The sequence below is a fragment of the Rhododendron vialii genome, chromosome 4a (assembly GCF_030253575.1).
Source record: "Rhododendron vialii isolate Sample 1 chromosome 4a, ASM3025357v1".
NCBI lineage: Eukaryota > Viridiplantae > Streptophyta > Magnoliopsida > Ericales > Ericaceae > Rhododendron > Rhododendron vialii.
The window spans coordinates 2,397,353-2,420,003 of record NC_080560.1 but is presented as its reverse complement, the minus strand read 5'-3'; the positions used below and the strand labels follow the sequence as shown (position 1 = coordinate 2,420,003).

At 38.4% G+C, this 22,651-nt stretch overlaps 3 protein-coding genes and 1 long non-coding RNA gene across 4 annotated transcripts; 2 read left to right on the top strand and 2 right to left on the bottom strand.

Moving 5' to 3' along the window:
* Positions 1–443: 443 nt before the first annotated feature.
* On the top strand, positions 444–3,431 carry LOC131321603 (uncharacterized). The gene is made up of 2 exons (XM_058352488.1): positions 444–921; positions 3,117–3,431. Exons 1-2 carry the CDS (start codon positions 533–535, stop codon positions 3,172–3,174), a joined length of 447 nt encoding a protein of 148 aa, XP_058208471.1. The 5' UTR covers positions 444–532; the 3' UTR covers positions 3,175–3,431.
* A 4,170-nt stretch (positions 3,432–7,601) lies between these two features.
* Positions 7,602–8,298, top strand: LOC131321604 (uncharacterized). The gene is made up of 2 exons (XR_009198587.1): positions 7,602–7,860; positions 8,023–8,298. It is a non-coding gene; the product is annotated as an uncharacterized LOC131321604 (long non-coding RNA).
* Positions 8,299–9,046: 748 nt separating this feature from the next.
* Positions 9,047–14,739, bottom strand: LOC131321594 (organic cation/carnitine transporter 4). Its single transcript, XM_058352475.1, has 2 exons — positions 14,240–14,739; positions 9,047–10,363 (listed from the first exon to the last, which is right to left on the bottom strand). The coding sequence occupies exons 1-2, from the start codon at positions 14,637–14,639 to the stop codon at positions 9,183–9,185; spliced, it is 1,581 nt and encodes a 526-aa protein (XP_058208458.1). The 5' UTR covers positions 14,640–14,739; the 3' UTR covers positions 9,047–9,182.
* Positions 14,740–16,057: 1,318 nt separating this feature from the next.
* On the bottom strand, positions 16,058–20,857 carry LOC131321592 (scarecrow-like protein 21). Its single transcript, XM_058352472.1, has 2 exons — positions 20,531–20,857; positions 16,058–18,227 (listed from the first exon to the last, which is right to left on the bottom strand). Exon 2 carries the CDS (start codon positions 18,060–18,062, stop codon positions 16,311–16,313), a length of 1,752 nt encoding a protein of 583 aa, XP_058208455.1. The 5' UTR covers positions 18,063–18,227; positions 20,531–20,857; the 3' UTR covers positions 16,058–16,310.
* Positions 20,858–22,651: the final 1,794 nt, after the last annotated feature.

The following is a 22,651-nucleotide window of genomic DNA, read 5'->3' as shown; positions in this document are numbered from 1 at the left end:
CCTAGTTCCATCTTATGCCTTATCCACCTCTTATCTCGTCTCAATCCTTATCTGCCCAAAATTTTATTCGGCCTCCAAACGGACTGCTAGTTTAGAAAACCGAATCCGAAGACCCATTGGAAAAAGGAAATGATAATCTGAATCCGAAGAACCTCAACATAATGATAAATACTCCCACCGTCCAATTTTATTTGTCCATTTTTGTTATTCGTGACATTTTTCAAACGTTTATATGTCTCAATCTATAATGTTTTTCATAATTTTGAAAACTTCGTATTATAGACCTAATCGAGAACTATCGAACAAGATTCATATTACATATTTTTGAAGATTAATATTTAAAGATACAAACAAATATTGAAACTGACATGAACATTAAACAAGGACAAAACAAAATGGGACGGAAGGAGTATAATACTGCTCACCAATATTAGCACACCCTCACATTATCCCCCCTCTCTCTCTCTCTTATAACTGACCAGTTTACTCGTACTTCGTCCATTCTCTCTTTCAAGATTTTCTTTCTCTAAAGATGAAGTCCATTTTAAAATATGTGATCTGCTGTGGGGGTGACCCCGTCGGGGGCGAGGAGGAGGCGTCGGGGAGGGAAGACGAAGTCAATTTCGCGGTGCCGACACCACTGCGGGAGACTAAAAGGCAGAAATCACGACGTTACGGGACGGCCAAGTCGGTGTTCCCTGACCAGAAAAAGAAGTCGAGGTTCCACTGGCAGCCGTCGCTTTGGGCAATTTCGGAGAATAAAGTCGCGACGGAGAGAGAACTGGTGAGCCTCACCGGAGGACCCGAGAAGATAATCCTCAATACGAAGATGGAGAGGTCCAACACCACCAACAACAACAGGTCCGCCGCAACGTCGAACAAAGTTTACAATTACACCCGCAGCTACCGCGACAATTCCGGGTGCGTTCTCTTTCTGTTTGGAACTTATGGAAAAGAAAGAAAAAAAGAAGTGTAAAATGACTATTTTTTCTTTTTTCTACTTCCTGCAAAAAGAGAGAAAAATTAAGTTTCCAATAGGGAACCGCACGTACGCGACTCATTTTTTTCTTAATACAAAAGGGTTTTGATGAAAACGAATCAATCGATATACGATAAATAGAGCTTTTGATCATGTGGTTGATGGTCTCGATTAACTTTAAGAAGTATACGATTCCAATCATTAAAGGTTCGCTAGGAAGGTCTAGGACTTTTCTTTCTTTCCGAAACACATCCTTATAAATCAGTCGTTTCCTTTTCCATAGTTTCTATAAAATCAAGAAAAAAACTGGAATTGATATTAATCTGTAATCAACTTTGGGCTTTGCAAGCGAAAAAAAAAAAAAAACAGATTGAGAGGAGAACAAATTTGGGGTGACAGTTTTTTTAGCCAGTTAAAGGGGTAATTTTGAGAGGGAGAAAAAAAGTATGAGCCAGCTCAAAACGTTCACGCCAAGGAAGCTTCCGTTATTATAGTACTAATAGATAAATATCAGTTTAATAAAATTGTAATTCTATAATTTTCGAATCTGCAGAGTCTATTTATAAAATCTTGATCTTCAATGCAGGCCTGTCCCTAAGGCAAGGCGAGCAACGCTTGCGCCTTAGGCCCCGAATTTTTTTAAAAAACATTTTAGGGGTCCCCAAATTTTATAGGTTACTAGCTAGGTATGAAAAATAAGACCATTATGAATAAACCACGCAAAAAAAAAAGGGGGCCATTAAATAGGAGATCTTAGGAAAGATTGATTATACTAGCGTAATTATTAATTATTTTTGGCGCTAAAAATTCAAGAAGATTAATATTTAAGTAGTATTTTTACGTTATCTCTACATTACTAAATGCTTCTCTCTTTTTTTCTCCAGATTGATTTACTGTTTGTTTTATGGACCTGTGGTACATTAATGCAGCACCCTTTGCGTTATTAATTACTAATTAATTACCAGTAGTTTATTACAAAGTTGCAATCGAGGTTTTTTATTTTTCAGGCAAAAAATATTCGAAAAACTACAAACAATTATTCTATTATGTAATTCAAAGAGTGAGATAAGTTTTCGTAATGAACTAGAAGAGTGAAAGAAAATATGTATTTCCTGCAATTCAAATGGTATCATAAATAGGATGCTAAACCTAAATTTTCCGAATATAATTTTTACTGAGGACAATGAGTTTCATTAAAATTTAATTACTGACTTTTTGTGGTCATAATTTTTAAGATGAATCATTCATCACGACTGGGGAAACGTGGAAAAAATTAAAAATATATATATACGCCGAAGCTGAAAAAGGCCAGAGACGATGACCCTAAAGATATTTTAAAAAGTTTGAAACTATTTTTTTAACGTTGTCTTTGGTGATTTCCTAAAACTTTTGATCATAATATTTTGCTTATTAAATTGGGCAAATTTCATTTACACCCCCTATTGATTAGTCGATGTGTGGATAGATTACTCGAACTTCATTTCGTAGCACATAAAACCCTTATGGTTTGTGTACTATGTGCACAATTAAGTTTTCCGTTAAAGTTTACAAAACTAGAACTGGCATACCTATATAAAACTATTTTGCAAGACAAAATTGCCTTCCTAAAAGCTTTCAATTTATATGTATTGCCATTTTTCTCTCTCCTCCGCTGTTCTTACTACAATCCTTGCTATCGACAAGCAAGATCCTTCGTAAACTCTAGACTGAAATTATATAAAAAGACAAATTTCCAAATCCTCTAATTATGGGGGACACTAATTTTTTGGTCGAGGCTCTAACTGTGCCGATCTTATGAGCAACTAAACTAAAATCCTTCATTTTCTGTTAATTTCAACGAAAAACTTAACTATAAGTACAAACCACATGTGATTTATCTACAAAATAAAGTTCACGGAGTCCATCCGTACATAGACCAAACATGAGGAGGTGTCAATGAAGTTTGCCCAAATAAATTCCATTAGTCAAGACATATGATTTATCTAAAATACAAGCTACGAATTAGAAAAAAAACTCTAAAAAGGAGAACGACAAAATAGACATATGGTTTATCTAAATAGATATTAATTGGGGTGTTTTAATTTGCTTCCTTAATTTCGTGATGATTTTTTTCTAAATTTGTTTTCTTATTTTTCAGGCGAGAGGGGTCTCCATTAATGATGCCATCATTATCTCCACCAATATTCATTTTCTGATAAGGGGTCGATGGATTGTCATCTTTCTTGTAAGAGAGAGATTTATTCACGGCTCAGCAGTGAATAACTTCTTTACAGCATCAATCAATCGCGATCGTCCGAAACACTTTTGAACGGCCACGATTAGCGCCGTAAACAACTATTCACAGCAAAGCCGTGAATTTTTTTTTCTCTTCTTGTAATTACGAGTTTAAAATATTTGTATGCCGCTGGGATGCATGTGAATTAATATGCAGATTTATACTTTGTTGTTGTCTTATTTAAGTGCAAGTTTAATTGCAATCCATCCAAATCTAGTTTTAGATTAATCTCCCACTTATGGATTATTAGCAGATGATATATATTGTCCATTCAAGGGGGGGAAAAATGGTACGTGGTATTTGGTTTTAAGTTTTAGTTTTGATAACATGTGTTTTAGATGGTGGACTTCGGGAGGTGTTAGATGGTGAAAATTTATGGCATAAAACAGAGCAGATTATGTACAGGCATACAAACAAAGCAACATTCAAGGCCGTTGGATCACATTTTTGCGTAGAAGTGGTATTCGTCAAATCATTTCTTTTTCAAATGATATAACTAAATGATCATTGGCTTCACTTGTAGGAGAAATATACATCTTAGATCTATTGCTTTTAATAAAGTGAAGGTTACAAAGTTTTTGACTCTAGATTAGATTATTGTGAAGCCAATGGCGAGAGTATTTCACAATTGATATTTCTTTCAAATTTGAGTCTATACTTTATTTATCAAAAAAACAGAGACTTTTTAATTGTTCAAACTTGGAATTTTGAAACTGTTAGTAAATTAGAGTAGCCAATTGTTTTCTTTTGTGGGGGTAAATAATAACCCACGGAATAAGTACTCATCGCGTTTTCGTATTCAAATTAATTACTCTCTTCGTCCCTATTTAATTGTCCACTACGATTTTGCGTGCATTTTCAACAGCTTATATCTCTCAACATATATTACCAAAAAAATATGCAATATTGATATTGTTTGATGGATCTCAATTTTTTCTGTAAGACAATGATTTTAAAAATATAAAACATAATATATATCGAGAGATATAAGCCGTTAAAAATGCACGCAAAATCATAATAGACAATTAAATAGGGACAGAGGGAGTAATTTGTTTTGGCTCTTTATAGATACGTAATCAGGGAATGAATTTTTCATGGAATTATTGGAGAATATAATTATGACCACATGAATCAAACATGCTTGGGGATGAGTATAGAATAATGAACATGTATTTATTTATTTTTTGATAATTAATAATGAACATGTACGTATCCATCTATGTACATATACGTGTACTTTAAAATAATGAAATTATTTATTTATTTATTTTTTGATAATAATGAAATTTTTTTTCTCTTCTTGTAATTACGAGTTTAAAATATTTGTATGCCGCTGGGATGCATGTGAATTAATATGCAGATTTATACTTTGTTGTTGTCTTATTTAAGTGCAAGTTTAATTGCAATCCATCCAAATCTAGTTTTAGATTAATCTCCCACTTATGCATTATTAGCAGATGATATATATTGTCCATTCAAGGGGGGAAAAAATGGTACGTGGTATTTGGTTTTAAGTTTTAGTTTTGATAACATGTGTTTTAGATGGTGGACTTCGGGAGGCGTTAGATGGTGAAAATCTATGGCATAAAACAGAGCAGATTATGTACAGGCATACAAACAAAGCAACATTCAAGGCCGTTGGATCACATTTTTGCGTAGAAGTGGTATTCGTCAAATCATTTCTTTTTCAAATGATATAGCTAAGTAGCATATTCTCTTAAAAATCTACCCCTCTTTCTCCTCCCTCTATTATGCAATCAAAACTGCTACCGACACAGATTTTTTAAAATAGACAGTGCGTACAGATGAACTTTGGACCCGTTTTGGGTCTCGCAAAGATGATCGGAGCCGCTCATTTTGTTCAAAACATATTGTTTAAGGTCCCTTTAAAAATCAGTTCATTTGGATATCGGTAAGGGGGTTTACGAAACACCCAACTTTGCTTCAAAAAACAAGCTATTTTTTGAAGCAAAGTTGGATGTTTTGTAAACCCCCTTACTGATATCCAAATGAGTTGATTTTTTACGGTGACCTTAAACAAGATGTTTTGAACAAAATGGCGGTTCCGATCATCTTTGTGGGACCCAAAACAAAAGTTCATTTGTACGTGCTGTCTGTTTGCGAAAATCTGTGCGTATAGCACAGTTCATTATGCAATATATCCCCTTTAAATGTTGCCGTTTATGAATAGGAAAACGTCTCAAATTGGTAACTGAAGATATGTGCATATTGCATTTGGCAGGTTGAACGAATAATTTATCTAAGTTGATATTGTATTACGTTTCGATGTGCCTTTAGGCAAGAGTAACCGCTAGTTATATATATGTATTATCTGTACCTAAATGATCATTGGCTTCACTTGTAGGAGAAATATACATCTTAGATCTATTGCTTTTAATAAAGTGAAGGTTACAAAGTTTTTGACTCTAGATTAGATTATTGTGAAGCCAATGGCGAGAGTGTTTCACAATTGATATTTCTTTCAAATTTGAGTCGATACTTTATTTATCAAAAAAACAGAGACTTTTTAATTGTTCAAACTTGGAATTTTGAAACTGTTAGTAAATTAGAGTAGCCAATTGTTTTCTTTTGTGGGAGTAAATAATAACCCACGGAATAAGTACTCATCGCGTTTTCGTATTCAAATTAATTACTCTCTTCGTTCCTATTTAATTGTCCATTACGATTTTGAGTGCATTTTCAGCAGCTTATATCTCTCAACATATATTACAAAAAAAATATGCAATATTGATATTGTTTGATGGATCTCAATTTTTTCTATAAGACAATAATTTTAAAAATATAAAACATAATATACATCGAGAGATATAAACCGTTGAAAATGCACGCAAAATCATAGTAGACAATTAAATAGGGACAGAGGGAGTAATTTGTTTTGGCTCTTTATAGATACGTAATTAGGGAATGAATTTTTCATGGAATTATTGGAGAATATAATTATGACCACATGAATCAAACAAGCTTGGGGATGAGTATAGAATAATGAACATGTATTTATTTATTTTTTGATAATTAATAATGAACATGTACGTATCCATCTATGTACATATACGTGTACTTTAGACACATTTATTGTGGATGACTAGAGTATACTTTTGACAATTTCATTGACCGGAAACAGTATTAGTCGAGATACGCGTAAGCTGATGTAATATCCTTAATCCTTAATTATTTTATAATTGGTATACGTGTTGCGTTTTAGCTAAACGCGTGAGTTTTAGACTTAATTTTATTTGCTAAAAGGCTTAGGAACACATGACCCCACATCAGAGCACCACATGTGATAATTTTTCCTAAGGTCCGATAAAACGAAAGGGGATTCTACATGTTATTCTCTCCGTCGTTCTTTCCATCGTTATCTCCACCGCTAGCTTTTTGTCGACACAGACCGCTTGCCTTTTGTCGAGAGAGAGAGAAGAAGAAGAAGAAGACGGGAAAACCTAGGAGAGGTCCTGATTGAGATGAATTGAAGCCCTACTTGATAAGTATAGTAATCCTTCATCTTAGATTTCATATTCTACAAGCTTAAATCCATGATTTACTAGTTTAATTTTGGGGTCTTTCAGTCTAGGTTATGGAACTCTTGTTCATGAAATTTGGATGGAACTCTGGAATTTTTAAACTTGATACATATCTATCTTTCACAAAATTATTACAGGCACTTAGGAAGTTTGCGAATTTCTGATATTTTTACTGAACGTTTGTTTATGAGTCTACTATATTAAATAAAAGTTTCAGAAAATAATATGAAGTACAATGGGCTACAAAATTCCAGGACCTAGTTGCACTCAAATTCGTCACTGTGCAGTCAGCACTGTCACACGTTGGGAAAACAGCCGTATCTTTTAGCACGAGCGTCGAAATCGTGCATCGTTTCTTGATTTTGAAACTAGACACATAGGCTTTTCAAAATATGTAAAGATTGTGCCTTAAAGCTTCATGGGCAAAATTAGTTTTTGAGTTGAAGTTGGTAGAACTGCAGAATCTGCAACTCTGTCTTTCTGAAGCTAAAAGTCCAACTTAAATGGGTAATAGCTATGTTGTCCGAACTCCTTTTTTAACCTATGACCTGCCGTTTTGAAGCTCTTGAAGTCTAGTTTTTAATGACTATGGTCTTGCCATCGGAACTAGCGATTACATTACTTTTAAGCTATTGAATCTAACCTAACCTCATACCTTGACCCTAGAATTTTGTTAGTAAAATACGGGACAATTAATAAGGAAGTTTATCTTAGAGTTTTGAATGACTATTGATGCCTAACATATTTTTTTTGTATTACTTGCTTACTATAGGGGACTTGTGTGAAAGCTCGGATTAAGGTGAGTGATTTAATACCTAAATTACATGGTTTTGAACTTATTTTTCTTAGCTAGTTTATTTGAGCAAATTTTATAAATTGTGTACTCCATGAAATAACAATGAAAGTTAGACCTATTTGTTAAATATTTGTGAATCTATTTAATGGCATTCCCAACGTCCGGTCTTACTAGGGGACAGCTTAATGGCTAGCAAGGGTGTTTGAGGTTGGTTTGTGTTTTGGGATAATGCGTAGACGTCTGGCTTATCCACTACCGGGGACGCCTGGTAGCTTTTGAATAGCAGAATGTGCATTATATTTGGCGTATGGATTTGAGTTCTTTGTTTTGAAATACTATCAAATTATTTTGCATTGTCCATGGAGAGCATGTAAATTATATATTGGTTACTCATATGAGCGTTAGCTTATGTATTTTCTCCACCTTTCAGGAATTAAAGAGTTTGATGGCGTGGCACTTGTGCTGTGGGGTCAAATCATATGATTATTTCATGGATAGGAGTTGTATTCTGATTACTTGTTAAATTATGTAATCATTGTAAGGGGCTTGCTAAACCTTATTATTAAGCACAGCTCTGAGGTGTAGTTTGGGGATCTTAGCTCTTTTGAAGTGTAAGTTGTCGTTTGTTAGATTGCATAGGATAAGCTTCCGTGGGTTACGCACTCTTGTCCCTTCTTATTATGTGATTATGAGAAGTTTTATGTTAGATATGGCCTTGGTGATGGTTTCACCAGCGCTTTGTGATGGCTAAGACCTACAGGGGTGGGTCAGGGTCGTTACAGCTGATCCAGAAATCCCTGACTCTCCTAAAAAAAACTACATTGACCGAAAACCGAATTAGTCCAGATATACGTAAGCTGATCCAGACACCCCTGACTTTCCAAAAAAAAAAAAAAACAACTACATTGCAAATTACACTTTGCATGTGGTTGCACCCAACTTATAAATTGATTTGGGTGTTTACGCCTGCTCTTGTTGATGCCTTTTGGATTTCATTTGGGGACATGTTTTCGCAGAAAAACGTCCATTTAGCTCCTCAGTTCTTCGACGTATAGGAGGCTATTATTTCAGTAGTATTCTGAGAGCAACTACTCGTGCATATATTGTCAAAGATTAAGTCTGTCTCCAGTCCTCCTCTGTCTATACCCTCAATGGTTGAAGACTAAATTAGTCTAGTTATTGTTGTTGATCTCAGCTGGGAAAATGGAGTGGTAGTCAAATAGGAGTAGTAAGCACCACATACTCGCATGCAATTTGACAACGATTTAAACATCACTAATAACAACTAACAACGCTGACTTTCGCGGTGCGAAAACCACCCGATCTCAGCTGGACTGAACATATATCAGGTCCCATTCTCTTCCACAGACTTGCTTTTTTCTGTTACAAAGTCATTGCCCCAAGCCTTGATAACTATCAAGCGTAAGTAAAATTCATGATCTACCCTATGCCCAAAACAGGAAACATGAAAATGTATATCAAACGATAGCCAATTTCATAACTAATCTTACATATATACTTCCACAAAAGCTGAGAGAATAATTTTCCCAGTTTGGATTGCCAAAATCAGAACTCAAAAGTGGTCTTTTATCAAACTAGCAGAGGCCCAAATGCATTTTCTCCTCCCTCTATCCCACCCATTGTGTCGTACAACGGCTTGTTCAAAGTCTCCGGCAAACAAAACGCCAGCAATCCTCCCACCACCCCACACACCCCGAACACCGCGAACGGCAGCCTCCCGCCCAGAACCACCACAAACGGCGTAAATATCGCCCCCATCTGCCCCGCCTGTGACGCGCACCCAAGCGCGGCGCTTCTGACCACCGTCGGAAACAGCTCCACCGTGTAGATAAACAGCAAGTTGTAAGTCCCTGCCATGCCGAAAATCCCCAAAATTCCGAACACCATTCTCACCACCTTCCACGCTCCATCCCCTCCCACTAAGCATCCCAAGACGCAGAAGAAACCGCTGAACCATAACGTCCCGATCGCCAGAGGTTTTCTCCCGAACCTATCGAGCAGAATCGCGGTTAGTAAGAACGCCGGCATTTCTGCCACTGCGTTGAGGAAAACATTTAGGTAGAGATTTGTTCCGAGATTGACGACGTTTAGGCTCAGGCCATAGTAGACAACAGAACACAAGAAGTTGATAGCAACCGAGAGGAAAAGTCGAACACGCATTAAACGAGAACGCACTACATCTATTAAAGATCCCGTAATGGCCTGTTTCCCATCATTTTCACCCTTTTTCTGTTGACCATTTGCGGGTTCCTTAGTTTCTTCGTCTAAAGCTAACATGACGTTATCGGGGAGGGATCTTCCGTTGTACTTGGCGATTTCCCGCATGATTTTCAAAGCTTGATTGGGTTTGCCACGTATGAGGAACCAACGAGGGGATTCAGAAACAAAAGGAACGATGACGAAGAGGAAGAAGAGGGAGGGAATTGAGGTGGCGATGTAGAGAGACCGCCACGACTTGAAGAGGTAGGCTATGGCGGAGAGGAGGGCGATGCCGGTGGAGAAGAAGTAGAAGGTGGACATGCCGGCGACGCCGCGTTTGGAGGGGCCGATGGGCTCGGTGGCGAGGACGAAGGCGCAGAGGCCGACGCCGCCGGTGCTGAAGCCGGTGAGGAGGCGGAGGAGGGCGTAGGTCCAGTAGTCCGGGGCGAGTGCAGTTAGGATGCCGAAGACGGCGTTCAGGATGCAGACTACAGTTAGGGAGCCTTTGCGGCCTAGGAAGGAGTCTGAGAGATGGCCAAATATACCAGCACCTGAAAGTAAAAACGTAGCCATTGTGATGCAATAGTTCTTGAGGCAAAATAATCACAAAAATGTAAGCTTCAAATAGATATTACGGGATAGAATTGAATTTTGTTACGGGTACTACAAAATGAACGTTTTTCAATCTCTCGAGCCTCCTTGAAATCAAAATTGGGTCAGACTGAACACTAGAATCGTGGACTTAGTCGCCTTGAAAGATTTAGAGGGAAAGTTAAATGGGAAAAATACGTTGAAAAATACATGTGACCAAAAATTTACGCAAGTCAATTGGAATCACATTGTGAGAATTAAACAAAACAGAACCACTTGAGTAATCACATTTAGAGAAGGCTTGGTACAGAAAGGCTCTTAATTCTATAGGTTGCCACGAGCCTATGACTAGAACCTGACCCGATTGAGGGATGCACAAGTTTATACTATTTAATCGCAGGCACTAATGTTTTGGTGACCACGTTTTGGGCACCATGTGATTTGTTACTGCTGTATTGGTGAAATGTGTCCCATTTTTCACATAAATAAGACGCTCTACCATTGCAATGATAGACACCAACATGGTACCCAGAATGCGCATCGCATTGAAAACTATGATCTCAGGCTAAGGAAAAAAGAAGAAGATCAACATGGAATTTTCGGTCCTATTTCACAACAGCAAAGTTAGAGGTTGCCTTTTTCAAGGTTCCGTAAAAGAGATTTCCGCGCCGTCTCATCTCACTGTTCGTCTTATAATTGATGGTCTGGATTTTAAATAAACTATTCGCGTAAACACAAATAGTTTATTTAAAATTTGAACCGTTCAAAACACTTTTGAATGAGTAAAATTGTTCACCTCCGTAAAAACCTTTTTTATAGAACCTCCGTAAAAAAGTTTTTCTCGCAAAGTTAAACTTATTGGGGAACAATTTTAGAAATTAAAGCTTTTTGTCGGGCCCCTTGGAAGAAGAATAAATATCCAGTCGAGAAAAGAAGAGAGAAGAATAATTTAGATCCAAATGTAGAGCCTCAAATGATGACTTGTGGGTCTAATCATACCAACCCAATTCTAGGATGTGGGTGTGGAGCAAAATGTAAAGGGGAATGGTCACGTGCATGTAGATAAGGAAAAAGGTAAAGCGTAAAGGGGCTAGAACTCTGGAGATAAGGCCAGGCCGTCCGGGTAGTTGAAGATCGAAAGATTACTTTTTTTTTTGCAAAAATTCAATCATAAATTTTTACTTTTTTCGATTCCTTTCGTTGAGACGAATGAATAATTTATCTAAATTTGATGTAAAATTAATAAAAACAAAAAATTAAATAAAAACAAAATTAATCGACTCATTCATTTTCACAGTGAGTCACACAGATTTATTAATTTACAAGCTTACCCATGCAAGTGATTAGTCTGTACTCTCTGCGATATCATTATATGGTGTCATAATCATCTTCACAATCACATATTTATACAAGATTCATATACTTTGCCGCCAAGTGTATATAAATGTGTGGTGTGGTGTCAGGGAGCCCCCAATGAATTTTCCCTGCCATGGTCCGGTGGTCGTTGAAAAAGAGAGGATAGGATAGCAAGAGAGAAGTGGATAGTGCTGCAAATGAACTGCGTTGTCCGCAAGCAACTCGAAGGTCGACTTATTAAGGGTTCGGCTCGTTTAATAATTTAGTTGAGTTCGAGCATAAGTTTTTGGTTTGCGTAATAATCGAGTCGAGGCCAACACTCTAAGGCTTGGCTCGAACAAGGTCGGTTCTTTTCAACAAGCGGAACTCGAGGTCGAGTTTTAGGCTCGTAAATATTAATCAAGCCGAACTTAAACACTACAAAATTCGACTCAACTCGGCTCATTTGCACATCTAGACGTGGATGATGATTACTCACCTCTCCACTCCTAATTTTAATGTCGGTGAGTCAATTGCAAAAAAGGACAAAGACGGACAGAAAATGGGTTGATTTTATGGATCTGGATCCTCTATGAGGATTCTTTCCTGTGAGGATCGTGTGAGAATTTTCATGGGATATTGATTGTTCATGTCGGCAATCAATGGTCCGGATGTATTTGTATTTTTTATCAGTAAAAATAACTATTACCGGTCAGAAATACAAACACATCCGGACCATTAATTTTTGAGATAAATGGTCCGGATGAAAATCCTCGCAAGATGTTCACATGGATATTATGATCTCACCTGTCACGTTCATCACTATCCTTGTTCATCGGTCTTAGGCAACTGCCTAGTGTCAGCCCTCCACTTTGTCGTTTTATTCGTTATTTCGTGGTAACATTCACAATCCAGCTTTGTGGGATGTCTAGTTGTCTACCTAGAATATGGAATGCTAGCTTGAGATGATATATTTAGGCCATCTCTATCATGATCATTTTTTGTTCTTATAGTTTGGTAAAAAAATAATTTGTCATGATTGATTAGAGCACTTGTGTGGGCCAATTAAAGTGGGGCGATAAAATTTGTCATGTGCATAGAGATGCGTGATGGAATTTTTAACACATAGATTCCCTTTCACCAACTCTCCATAGGATTAAAATAGCAATAACAAGATTTAATTAATACTCCTATTAAGGAGTACTAAGAAAACAAAACTCTACTTTTTAATAGTAGTACTACTAAGAGACAAGTGGGGAACAAGTAATCGAGATAACGAAATTCTTTAGTCTTTTACATAGAGAGTGATAATCTGCAAATGTAAACACTCTTATATTAGTATGTTGATATTCAACATAATTAGCAAAGTATATAAAGAGAAATAAAAAGTCCATAAAGAAAATTATAAAAAAAAAAAAAAACCAATGTTTCTTACACGGAGTACGTATTTATTTTGGAGGTGGTCCCTGCACATATTGGCTAATTTTGGCTTGAATCCAAAATCACACCATTAATTTTGACCCTAATGTCGACTTCTTAAGAAGTTTGAGAGTTAAATAAGGTGTGCTGATCAAGTATAAGAGGAATCCCTCCTTCTATATTCTCCAATGACTGTTCTACCCTCGTTCATGTTCATCTAACGCATACTTTGCCAAGGGTAAAAACTGGCCGGAAATTCTTAAGTGTACGATCCACATCTTGTTATGTTGTTGGCGAAAATCAGTATTGTTAAAATGGTTAGATTAACATATTAAAAGAGGAGTTGAATTCCTAACTTTCTCTTTTTGTACATTAGTGCATACCTAATGTCGTTGGATCAAAGGCCTATTGGCTACGTTTCTCGTTTTATTGACAAGAGACACCTTAAAATGTAAATGACATTTTCTTAGAAGTATCATTGTTGACTGCCTTTGTTATAACTCGATATTGGTCGATCTAAAGTGGGTACCGATTCCAACGGTCTAGAAACTCAATTAAAACCGAGGCAAAATTCTGTATCACTAATTATATTATACTCTGTATGTTCTAAAACAAAAATTATTAGCATGCAAGTCCAAAGACGAATTTGAGACCAAAGACTCGTGACAAAATTCTGGATCACTCCTTGTAATTATTGTTATATGCATTTTTATGAAGAAAGTGAATAAATAAATAGTACCCAAATAAGGTGGGCCAATTCATAACAGTTATTGCAATTTCTGTATTGGTCAGTTTCTTTTATCTTATTGGTTTATTTTTAATTCACAAATATTATCGTCATGCTAATGGGTAATTTTTTTTTACCAGACGAAAAGACTTTATGGGTAATTTTTTTTACCAGACGAAAAGACTTTAGTATGTTAGTTAAGTGAGATTACTATGAGAGATATCGATGTAACTCGAACCTCCCAGCACCTACGAACTGGTACCGATTTTCGCTACGGTCGATGCTAATGGGTAATCATGAAGATAAATATTTACCACAAACAGATGAGAGAGAGAGAGAGAATCGAGCGACTCACCGATCATACAGCCGCCGAAGAAAAGGGACTGAACCAAGCCAACCTTATACTTGTCCCCACAAACCAACCCCCACTCCGCCACCGTCGAGCTCCCCAGCCCCCCGACCCACTCCCACGAACCAGGCTCCAGCCCACAGACGCCCCAGCCCGAACCGGCCGAACAACCCCCGCCAACGCACCGCCACCCCGGTTCGCGGTCCGCGAATATCATTACCATCGTGTGGAAGGCCTCCAGGGCCCACGCCAAGCTCGTCAAGACGAAGTGCTTCAACTGCCACCGCCCGAACTCGCCGCAGTACTTCTGCAACATGTCGTCGATGCAGAGCTTCTGAGGCCCGGCGCCTGTGTTTTTCGGCTGAGGGAGGAGCGGTGACCGGAGGTTCCCATCGGCGAGATCCATCCTCTATTTTTCTGGACTAGAGTTAGAGAGAGAGAGAGAGACAAAGAGGTTTGGCAAATTGGCAGAGAAGGTGTGGGGGAGGGAATTTTGTACTGGATATACTTTAGTCAGTTTGTTGGTTTTGATGGGCTATATTTGGGTGGAAGCGTGACTTGTGGTAGGACTACTGGGACACGTGGACGGTGATCCTTGGTTTTGTTTTGTGGGTCCAAAAAAATGGATTCCTGAAAACGAATTCGGATTTTACTACTTGATTCCAAACTTTTGGTAGTACAGTGGAGTATATGCTTATGGATATCACGCACAGTAATTTTTTCAATTTTTATGCCACCGAGGTGGTGTTCCACCCAGGACTTTTAAGTCTTTTTTTATTTTGTCTTTATTTGATTTTTTTTTTCGCGTTTGTGAATTTTGCGTCTCATTTTATTGATTTGATGAGAATAGGAAAAATTTTTAAAAATACTTTTATCCAAATATTTTGGAAAATAACCATTTTTTTTTTCTGAAAAAGTGGTTATTTTGCAAAATGTTTGGATAAAAGTAAAAAAAACTTTTACGATTCTTCTCGACAATAATCTACAAAAGTTTAACACAAAACTGACAAATCCAAAAAAAAAATTCTACTAAAGACAAAAAGTGTTAAAAATTAAGCAGAACGAGGTCTAAATTGGACATGAGGTCCTGACCTTTGAAAATGAAAAAGACATAACGCATATTCCATTTTTAAGTCGATTTTGGCGGCTGACTATAAATGTATAATGTGTAATTAACGTGATTCATTTGTTATGTAACATAATACTCACTTGCATGGTTATATTTTTGGAAGGCCGCGTTGTACAAAATTGCATTTGAAAGCCCATCACGTCGAATTCTTTTTTAGTGTTCAAAATGAATGACGAAGTTTTTAACTTTTTAAAATCACTAAAAGCTCAACTCATTTATCCTTCAAAGTTAACGCAAAATTTGAGCGGATGAGTTCTCCTAAACTTATAAGAAATTAAGTTAGTTTTGTCCTTGTTTGAATTTTTTTCGCATTTGTTAATTTTGTGCCAAACTTTTGTGAATTATTGATTTGTCTCGATAAGAGGAATCGAAAAAATAAAAAATAATAAAAAATTTACCCAAGTATCTTGGAAAACAACCACTTTTTAGCAAAATAAGTTAAGTATAACTTATTTTGCTAAAAAGTGGTTATTTCAGTGTGAACTTTTAGCACGTATTAGAATACACAAAAACAAATGAGCCGCGCCAGTTTGTCAAAGAGCTTTAAAGATATACTCAAATTATCAATCTCAAATGAGGAACCTTAACTCTTAACAGAGCCAATCTTCAATGTACTTTATCAATTCACAAGGATGATGGCAGGTCCGTATAAATCAGAACAAACCTTCTTCATACACACACAACTCAGCAAGAAGTAAGAGGGATGTCAACCAGTATATTATTGCAAACGTGACCTACATTTAGATACCATCTGATGTGACACATTATACAACACTAATTGTACAGGCCCGGAAAGAGCAAACATGGTCGGTGCCATGTACCCGCAAGAGAAAGTACCACATTTCGGTTCCCATATACGTTCAGCCTAGCCTAGCTTATCCCCTGGCATGCCAGTGCAGACTACAAAACTAGGTCATTCTCTATGACTACATTTCTCCCCCTTCATGCTCAACACCAAGCAGAAACAGAGACCAGGTTCCTGTCCTTCCACCCCAACAGCATAGCCCCATCCTTTTCCACAAGTGTATAATGTTCGCAGTAACCCTTCAACAACCCCCCAATCGCAGAGTTCACGTAAGAGCTCAGAGGAAACTGCCGGAACCCCGCCATCGTAAACCTTGACTTCCACTTTCCCAACAGCTCGTGACGCTCCACCCTCTCCCTCCCTTCGCAAGCAACAACATTCACGATATCCCTAGCCAGACAGTGCATCTCTGCGTTAATCCGCTCTTTCTTATCCCGCGGAAGGGCTACGTCTATGGACTCGAACATCGCCGAGTAGTAATCGAGTGCCTCAATGAACCTAGATACAAAGGGAGCCGTGTTGGTGTTTGATTCTTGCTCCACCAGAGTGACAACCTTGGGAGACAGCGACTTCACCATTCTGAGAAGCCCATCTCTAGGGTTTGTCACGTCGACGCTCTCATCGGGGGTGTGGTGGAGCTGAAGAGGAAAATTGACAACCACCGCCTCCCCTGGCCTTATTCTAAGCATTTCCCTCGTAACTTCTGAAGCAAAAACCGGCAGCGGATGAAACTCCACCGGGATGTTGAATTTCTCGGAAATTGCTTCCAGATGCCTTCCAACTGCTTCTAAACCACTTCCACGCGCATATTGAGAAGCTGGGTCATCAATCCCAGTGATCCGCACGCGAGGGGGACCACTGGGTCTTGCAGCGAGTGCTTGTAAGAGAGTCATCCACTGGGTTCCCTGACATATCTGGTAGTCTATGATGTGGATGCAGTCTTCATTCTTGCATGCCTCCGCAATTGCCCCATTCGCAGCCATATAACCGAATTTCAAGTAAGGGCAGATTTCGTAAAGGATGTGCATGTAGGAAAGCAAGTCCTTTCCCTCTGGCTGCTCCCTGCACTTGAGAGACCGGTATATGTAAGAGCCTGATAACTCTTTCCTTGCTACCAACCCTTCTATCATATAAGCACCAAGACGCTGGATTGGCTCTCCGCTGACCGATACAGCACTCCGAGCCTTTTCAATCAATTTTTCGAAATCTTCCAATTTGTTTTCAGATAGAGCTTCAGCGCATGCAATCAGCAACTGCTTCAGATTATCTGGTGGTTTTCCCAGCAAAGAAGTCTCTTCCATGGCTTCGTAATGCATCTCAGTTTGAAACCTCCCAGCTGACTTGTCATAAGAATGGGACGGTTGAGATATGGTCGTATTTGAAACCTGGAGTTCCTGGTTCCATGCCATAGACCTCTGACCAGCTGTTTTTGGCCGATTATTTCCCCCGAAAGAAGGATATGGTGTTGCTGACACTTCTTCCTCTTCGTCATTTTCCATCAGGGCCGTCTCTAATTCCTGCAGTGTGTACTTTATATTCTGACCAACATTTGCAGTCTGGAAAAATGAATCTCCCTCAAAACGTAACAGTGGAAGATTTTGATAGCACTCCAGGGAAGAAGGGCTTAACTGCTGGAAATAGCTGGTAGTTTCAAGTGGAGAGCTACAAGAAAGGCTCCCCACTGAGGGATTATCTGTGGAGCTGTGTTGGTCCTGAATGTTGCTCAACGGGGTAAGCGGCTCAGAAAGAGTTGAGAAAGATGAGCTATATGGATCCAATGAATCGAACTTCAAGGACTCGAATAAACTATCAGGTATAGGTAGAACTGCGGGATAAGAAGAGTAGGATAACTTTGCACCAGTCACACCGTATCCAAAAGAGTGACGTGAGTCCATGCTAAAAACTTTGCATCAGCAGTTTGATGAAATAGTAATTTTGAAAAGCAATTACCGATCCAGGAAATGAATTTTCCCAGGCGTCTCAGTACAGATAAGTATTGGCAGCAAGCTCCACTATCTTCCGCTTGGAAAACTTCTTGGTCTTTAAACAACAACGTCAACCTGCAATAATGATCGTTTGTTCCTTTGTCATGTCACTCGTTTAAAACAAACTCTTAATATTTGACTTTTTGCTAAAAGTTCAGTACCCCTCGGACCACACAGAAAAACAGCCAAGTAAAACAAACTCTTAATATTTGACTTTTTTGCTAAAAGTTCATGAGTACCCCTCGGACACACAGAAAAACAGCCAAGTCAATATTTGTGGTGAAATACACAAGAGAGTTGTGGCTATCAAAGTTTCAGTCTGTATGTCACAAAGTACACATAGGGGCGAAAGCGAAACAATCCATTGCCGCACAAATGCTTCTATCTTTTGACAAATGATGCACGGTACAATATGAAGTCAACAATAGACAGGATGAACCTTGAAAATCATTAACACTCAGGAAGTGAAACGAGCATTGAATATGAAACAAAAATACAAGATTCCGGCATCACACAATGCACAGTACAATATGAAGTCAACAATAGACAGGATGAACCTTTAAAATCATTAACACTCAGGAAGTGAAACGAGCATTGAATATGAAACAAAAATACAAGATTCAGGCATCATACAAATAATAATGTGATAAAAAACCTAATCCCTCTCATACAAAAATACGATAGAAAGCATATTCGTCTGGTCTATGGCTTGCCTTTTAAATGTTCCACCACGGCACCACCCTCTATATATGAATTTCTTTCCACATTCTTTTCATCCAAATTCTGCTTATTTCTATGCGGTAAATTAAAGGAATCATACACAATTATATGTACATGTGCTTCATCACGTGGAAGCTACGATTGACTTGGCACAAGAAGTATCTGCTCCTAAGGGAATATTTCCATGTCTTCAAAATGACAATTGCTTTATCAAATTTAGACACTTATATAAAAGCCAACCAACTTACTTGAAGCATAATATTTCCAATAGAACTAATTTGACAAACAAACTAGATGTTTCAATGAGAGCAATATGCGAAGATCTAATATTAGAAATCTAAAACATAAACCATCTCACAGTGTTTGAAACTAGCATTCTGCTCAATGATGCCGTTTGACGGTCAATAATACTATATCACACTGCTAAAAATTTATAAGGATTGTAATCTGGTCATTTCATAAGACCAAGAGAAAACTGAAATCTCTACCCAACTTCACAGGACTATTGGTTTGGTTCAACTAAGCCTCCCAAGGATCTTTTGCTCAAATAATCAAGTTTCCAATGGAAATAAAGGATATCAAATTCAAAAAAAAAAAAAAAAACTCTCTTTACCTCAGGTTTTAGTATAAAAAAGACAATAACAGAGAGCAAGCAAGCTTGAAAAACTTGTGTTGAATTAAACTACATGCAAGAATCCTTTCTTGCAGGGATTCCCCATTATGAACTCAGCGAAATGAAATAAGTAGTAGTACTCAACGAGGCATGGAAACTCTTCCAGAAAGAGAGGAAGAAAACTCCAAAAAGGTGGAAATCATGAACAAATACAGGATAATTAGTAATTGTAATTTGTAAGTAACAAACTATTTATGTCTCCCACAAGAAAATTATCGATTTTATTATCCTCTATGGTTTGCACACCTCATTTTAAATTTATGACGCTGAACACAATAGCATCTAACGCCTAAACCCACAAGGAAAGGCAACAAAAATTAACCCAACTAATTAGCTCAAATCATTCAACCAAAAACCATGAAAGTATGAAACATAAACCCAACAAGGAAAATCTGCTTGTAGAGTTATGTGACCAATAATCACCAACTCGTCACATTCTCAAAGGACAAGGTTTATGGGCTAATAACTATCATTGTTGAGCTCCACCCCAAACCGAAGAAAAAAGACCCCCCCATATTCATAAGAGAAAAAGAAAGGATTGGAGTTTGTTACCAAATCTCACCAAGTGAGAAACGAAAATGAACCACCAAAAAATAATCTTTTTTCTTCGTTTCTCATCCTTTCTCAGCTATTTATTCGCACGCCATTTTGTTACCCAAACAAAACGCAATTCTCTTTTCTTTTCTTTCCCGAGGACCCAAAGAGTCTGTCAATCCGGTGGAATCTGGATAATAGTCTTTGAATTTTTCAACAGAAGCAAAACGAAACGAAAAACACGGACCCAATTCTTCTCACCGACCAAACAAGACGAATCAAAAGAAAACTCTTCCAACCAAACCCTAAAACTCACGCTAACAATCAGAAACTGAAATCAGTTTCAAAAAAAAAAAAAATCAAAAACTGAAACGCAACGAGGAGTAAGTAAACTTAAACAACGCAAATACGAAACTCGAGACAGGAACGAAGAGAAGTTATCGATCCGTACCTGAAGCTGTAGAGAGAGGAAATCAGTAGTTGGGTACAGACGGCTCTGGTGGGGTGAGAACTGAGGAGGGTGAAACAAAAATCAGCTTACTCCGAGCAGGTAGATGCGCGTATTTATAGAGAGAGAGAGAGAGAGAGAGAGAGAGTAACGGAAAGGTAACGGCAACTGGGTTGAGAGAGAGAGAGAGAGAGAGTAACGGAAAGGTAACGGCAACTGGGTTTGACGGTTTGACCCTCGTGCGGTGGTGGTGGACTTAGACGGCAGCGATGACGTTGAATTTTAACTGGCTGGTTCTCCCGCCCACCAAATCGAGCTACAGCGTGAGAAAATTCTTCGCTGTTTCTTTCGAGCTTTATTTAGAGAGAGAGAGAGAGAGAGAGAGAGAGAGAGAGTAGTAGTAGTACTTTTATGCGCTGGTTCACGCGCTGAAACGTGATAGGAATTTTTTTACTTATCTCGTGAGTTTTGACTTTTGACTAGTTTGACCAGACTTGGTACGCGGTCTCTCTGACCGACTTCCATGACCAATTTGCCCCCGTAACAAACGGTGAGAGAGGACCCGACCCCTACCCGGATCGGAGGATGGTGCTGTGTGCGTCCGAATAATCCGTCTCAGTGATCAATGGTTCGGATTGCTTGGTGTTGTGTGTAATCTCAACCGTCCAACCGTCTCAACAATTCGACCATCGATTGCCGAGACAGGCGGTTCGGATGTGCACAGTACCATCCCTCAATCCGAGTCGGGTTCGGGTCCACCGAACTTCTACCGACAAAAATGAAGTATCACGGACCGGACCAAATGAATATCTCCCACCGTCCAAAAATGTTATTCTAGTACATTTTTTGCATAGCGTGTCATTTTCAATTGCATACACTCCTCTTTTTATTTGAATGTCAAAATCTTATTTGATAGAATTTAATTAATTTTATTAGACAATATTTTCAGAATTACATAAAACTTTATAAATTGAAAACTATAAGCAATCTAAAATGACACGTGGTCTATTTTACATTGCCTGTCATTTTAAAATAACACGCAGGTTCGCTCTTACTATTACTTTGAGTTGGAGTTGTTCTCGGATTATCGTAGAGTGGGATGCACTTCAAATTGTTCAAGCTCTCAACGGTTCTCAATCCTTCGTTGATTGTTGTAAAGATCCGATTTTTTTTTAAAACAAAAATATAAGTTTTGTTTTGTTAATATTATTTTGCTTGAAAAATTATTGATGTCGTCACACAAAATTTTATTCCATAATCGATTGTGTGCGCGTATGCGTCTGGTGTGTATATTCCTTATTGTGTGCAAGTATTTACACTGGATGGTTTTACCCTCCTACGATTCATACTTTCGGCTGAATAGGAAATAAATAAATAAATAAATTCCTCCGATCAAAATTCGACAGCACATAATCTCTTACCCATTCGTTACTCCACTTCTTCAATTCACCTCCAGGTAAACTTCCTTCGTATTTCCTTATTTTTCTTCTTTTGTTCCCAGCACACACACACTCGGTAGAGAGAGAGAGAGAGAGGGGCCGGAGCACCCATTACCGCCACCGCCGTCGAGCTCTCTGCCATATAACCACCGAACCTCCACCTCCAGCCACCACTACCTCCTACCATAACCACCGAGCACCCCCACCACCGGTTATCACCATGACTGCCGGCCACCGGAGAACCACCTCCTTCCTCCATTACAACCATCATCATCTCCTCCTCCCTTCATCACCAACCGGAGCCACCACCCGAAGCTCACCTCACCGCCGTAGCTCCATTCCCCAAACCTCCTGCATTACTGCCGGACACCATCACCTCCTGCCGTGCTCACCATCACCATCCGACCGAGCTCCACCGCCACTCCGACCCGCCACCGAATCACTCCGAAACCCATTTTTGCGGGGCGAGTTAGTCCGAACTCACCTCCCTAAATATATGTTATGTTCCGTATTGATTGTTTCGTGTTTCAATATGATAAGATTCGAATCCGACGTCATCGAAATCCGGCTGAAACCCGACCAAGCGGCCGCTGTTTTGCCGAAGGGAAAATGAACGTGTAAGCTACTGTTTTTTTTGAAAAATCTTTGGATAGATCACGGTTTAGCCCCTCATGATTTAAGAGCT

What these genes read in the sequence shown, in the direction of transcription:
- LOC131321603 (XM_058352488.1), top strand. Translation starts at nt 533, where the DNA reads ATGAAGTCCATTTTAAAATATGTGATCTGCTGTGGGGGTGACCCCGTC. An exon ending in AGCTACCGCGACAATTCCGG is followed by an intron (nt 922 to 3,116) that starts GTGCGTTCTCTT and finishes CTTATTTTTCAG; the next exon opens with GCGAGAGGGGTCTCCATTAA.
- LOC131321594 (XM_058352475.1), bottom strand. Translation starts at nt 14,639, where the DNA reads ATGGATCTCGCCGATGGGAACCTCCGGTCACCGCTCCTCCCTCAGCCG. An exon ending in CTTCGGCGGCTGTATGATCG is followed by an intron (nt 10,364 to 14,239) that starts GTGAGTCGCTCG and finishes TTTTACTTTCAG; the next exon opens with GTGCTGGTATATTTGGCCAT.
- LOC131321592 (XM_058352472.1), bottom strand. Translation starts at nt 18,062, where the DNA reads ATGGACTCACGTCACTCTTTTGGATACGGTGTGACTGGTGCAAAGTTA.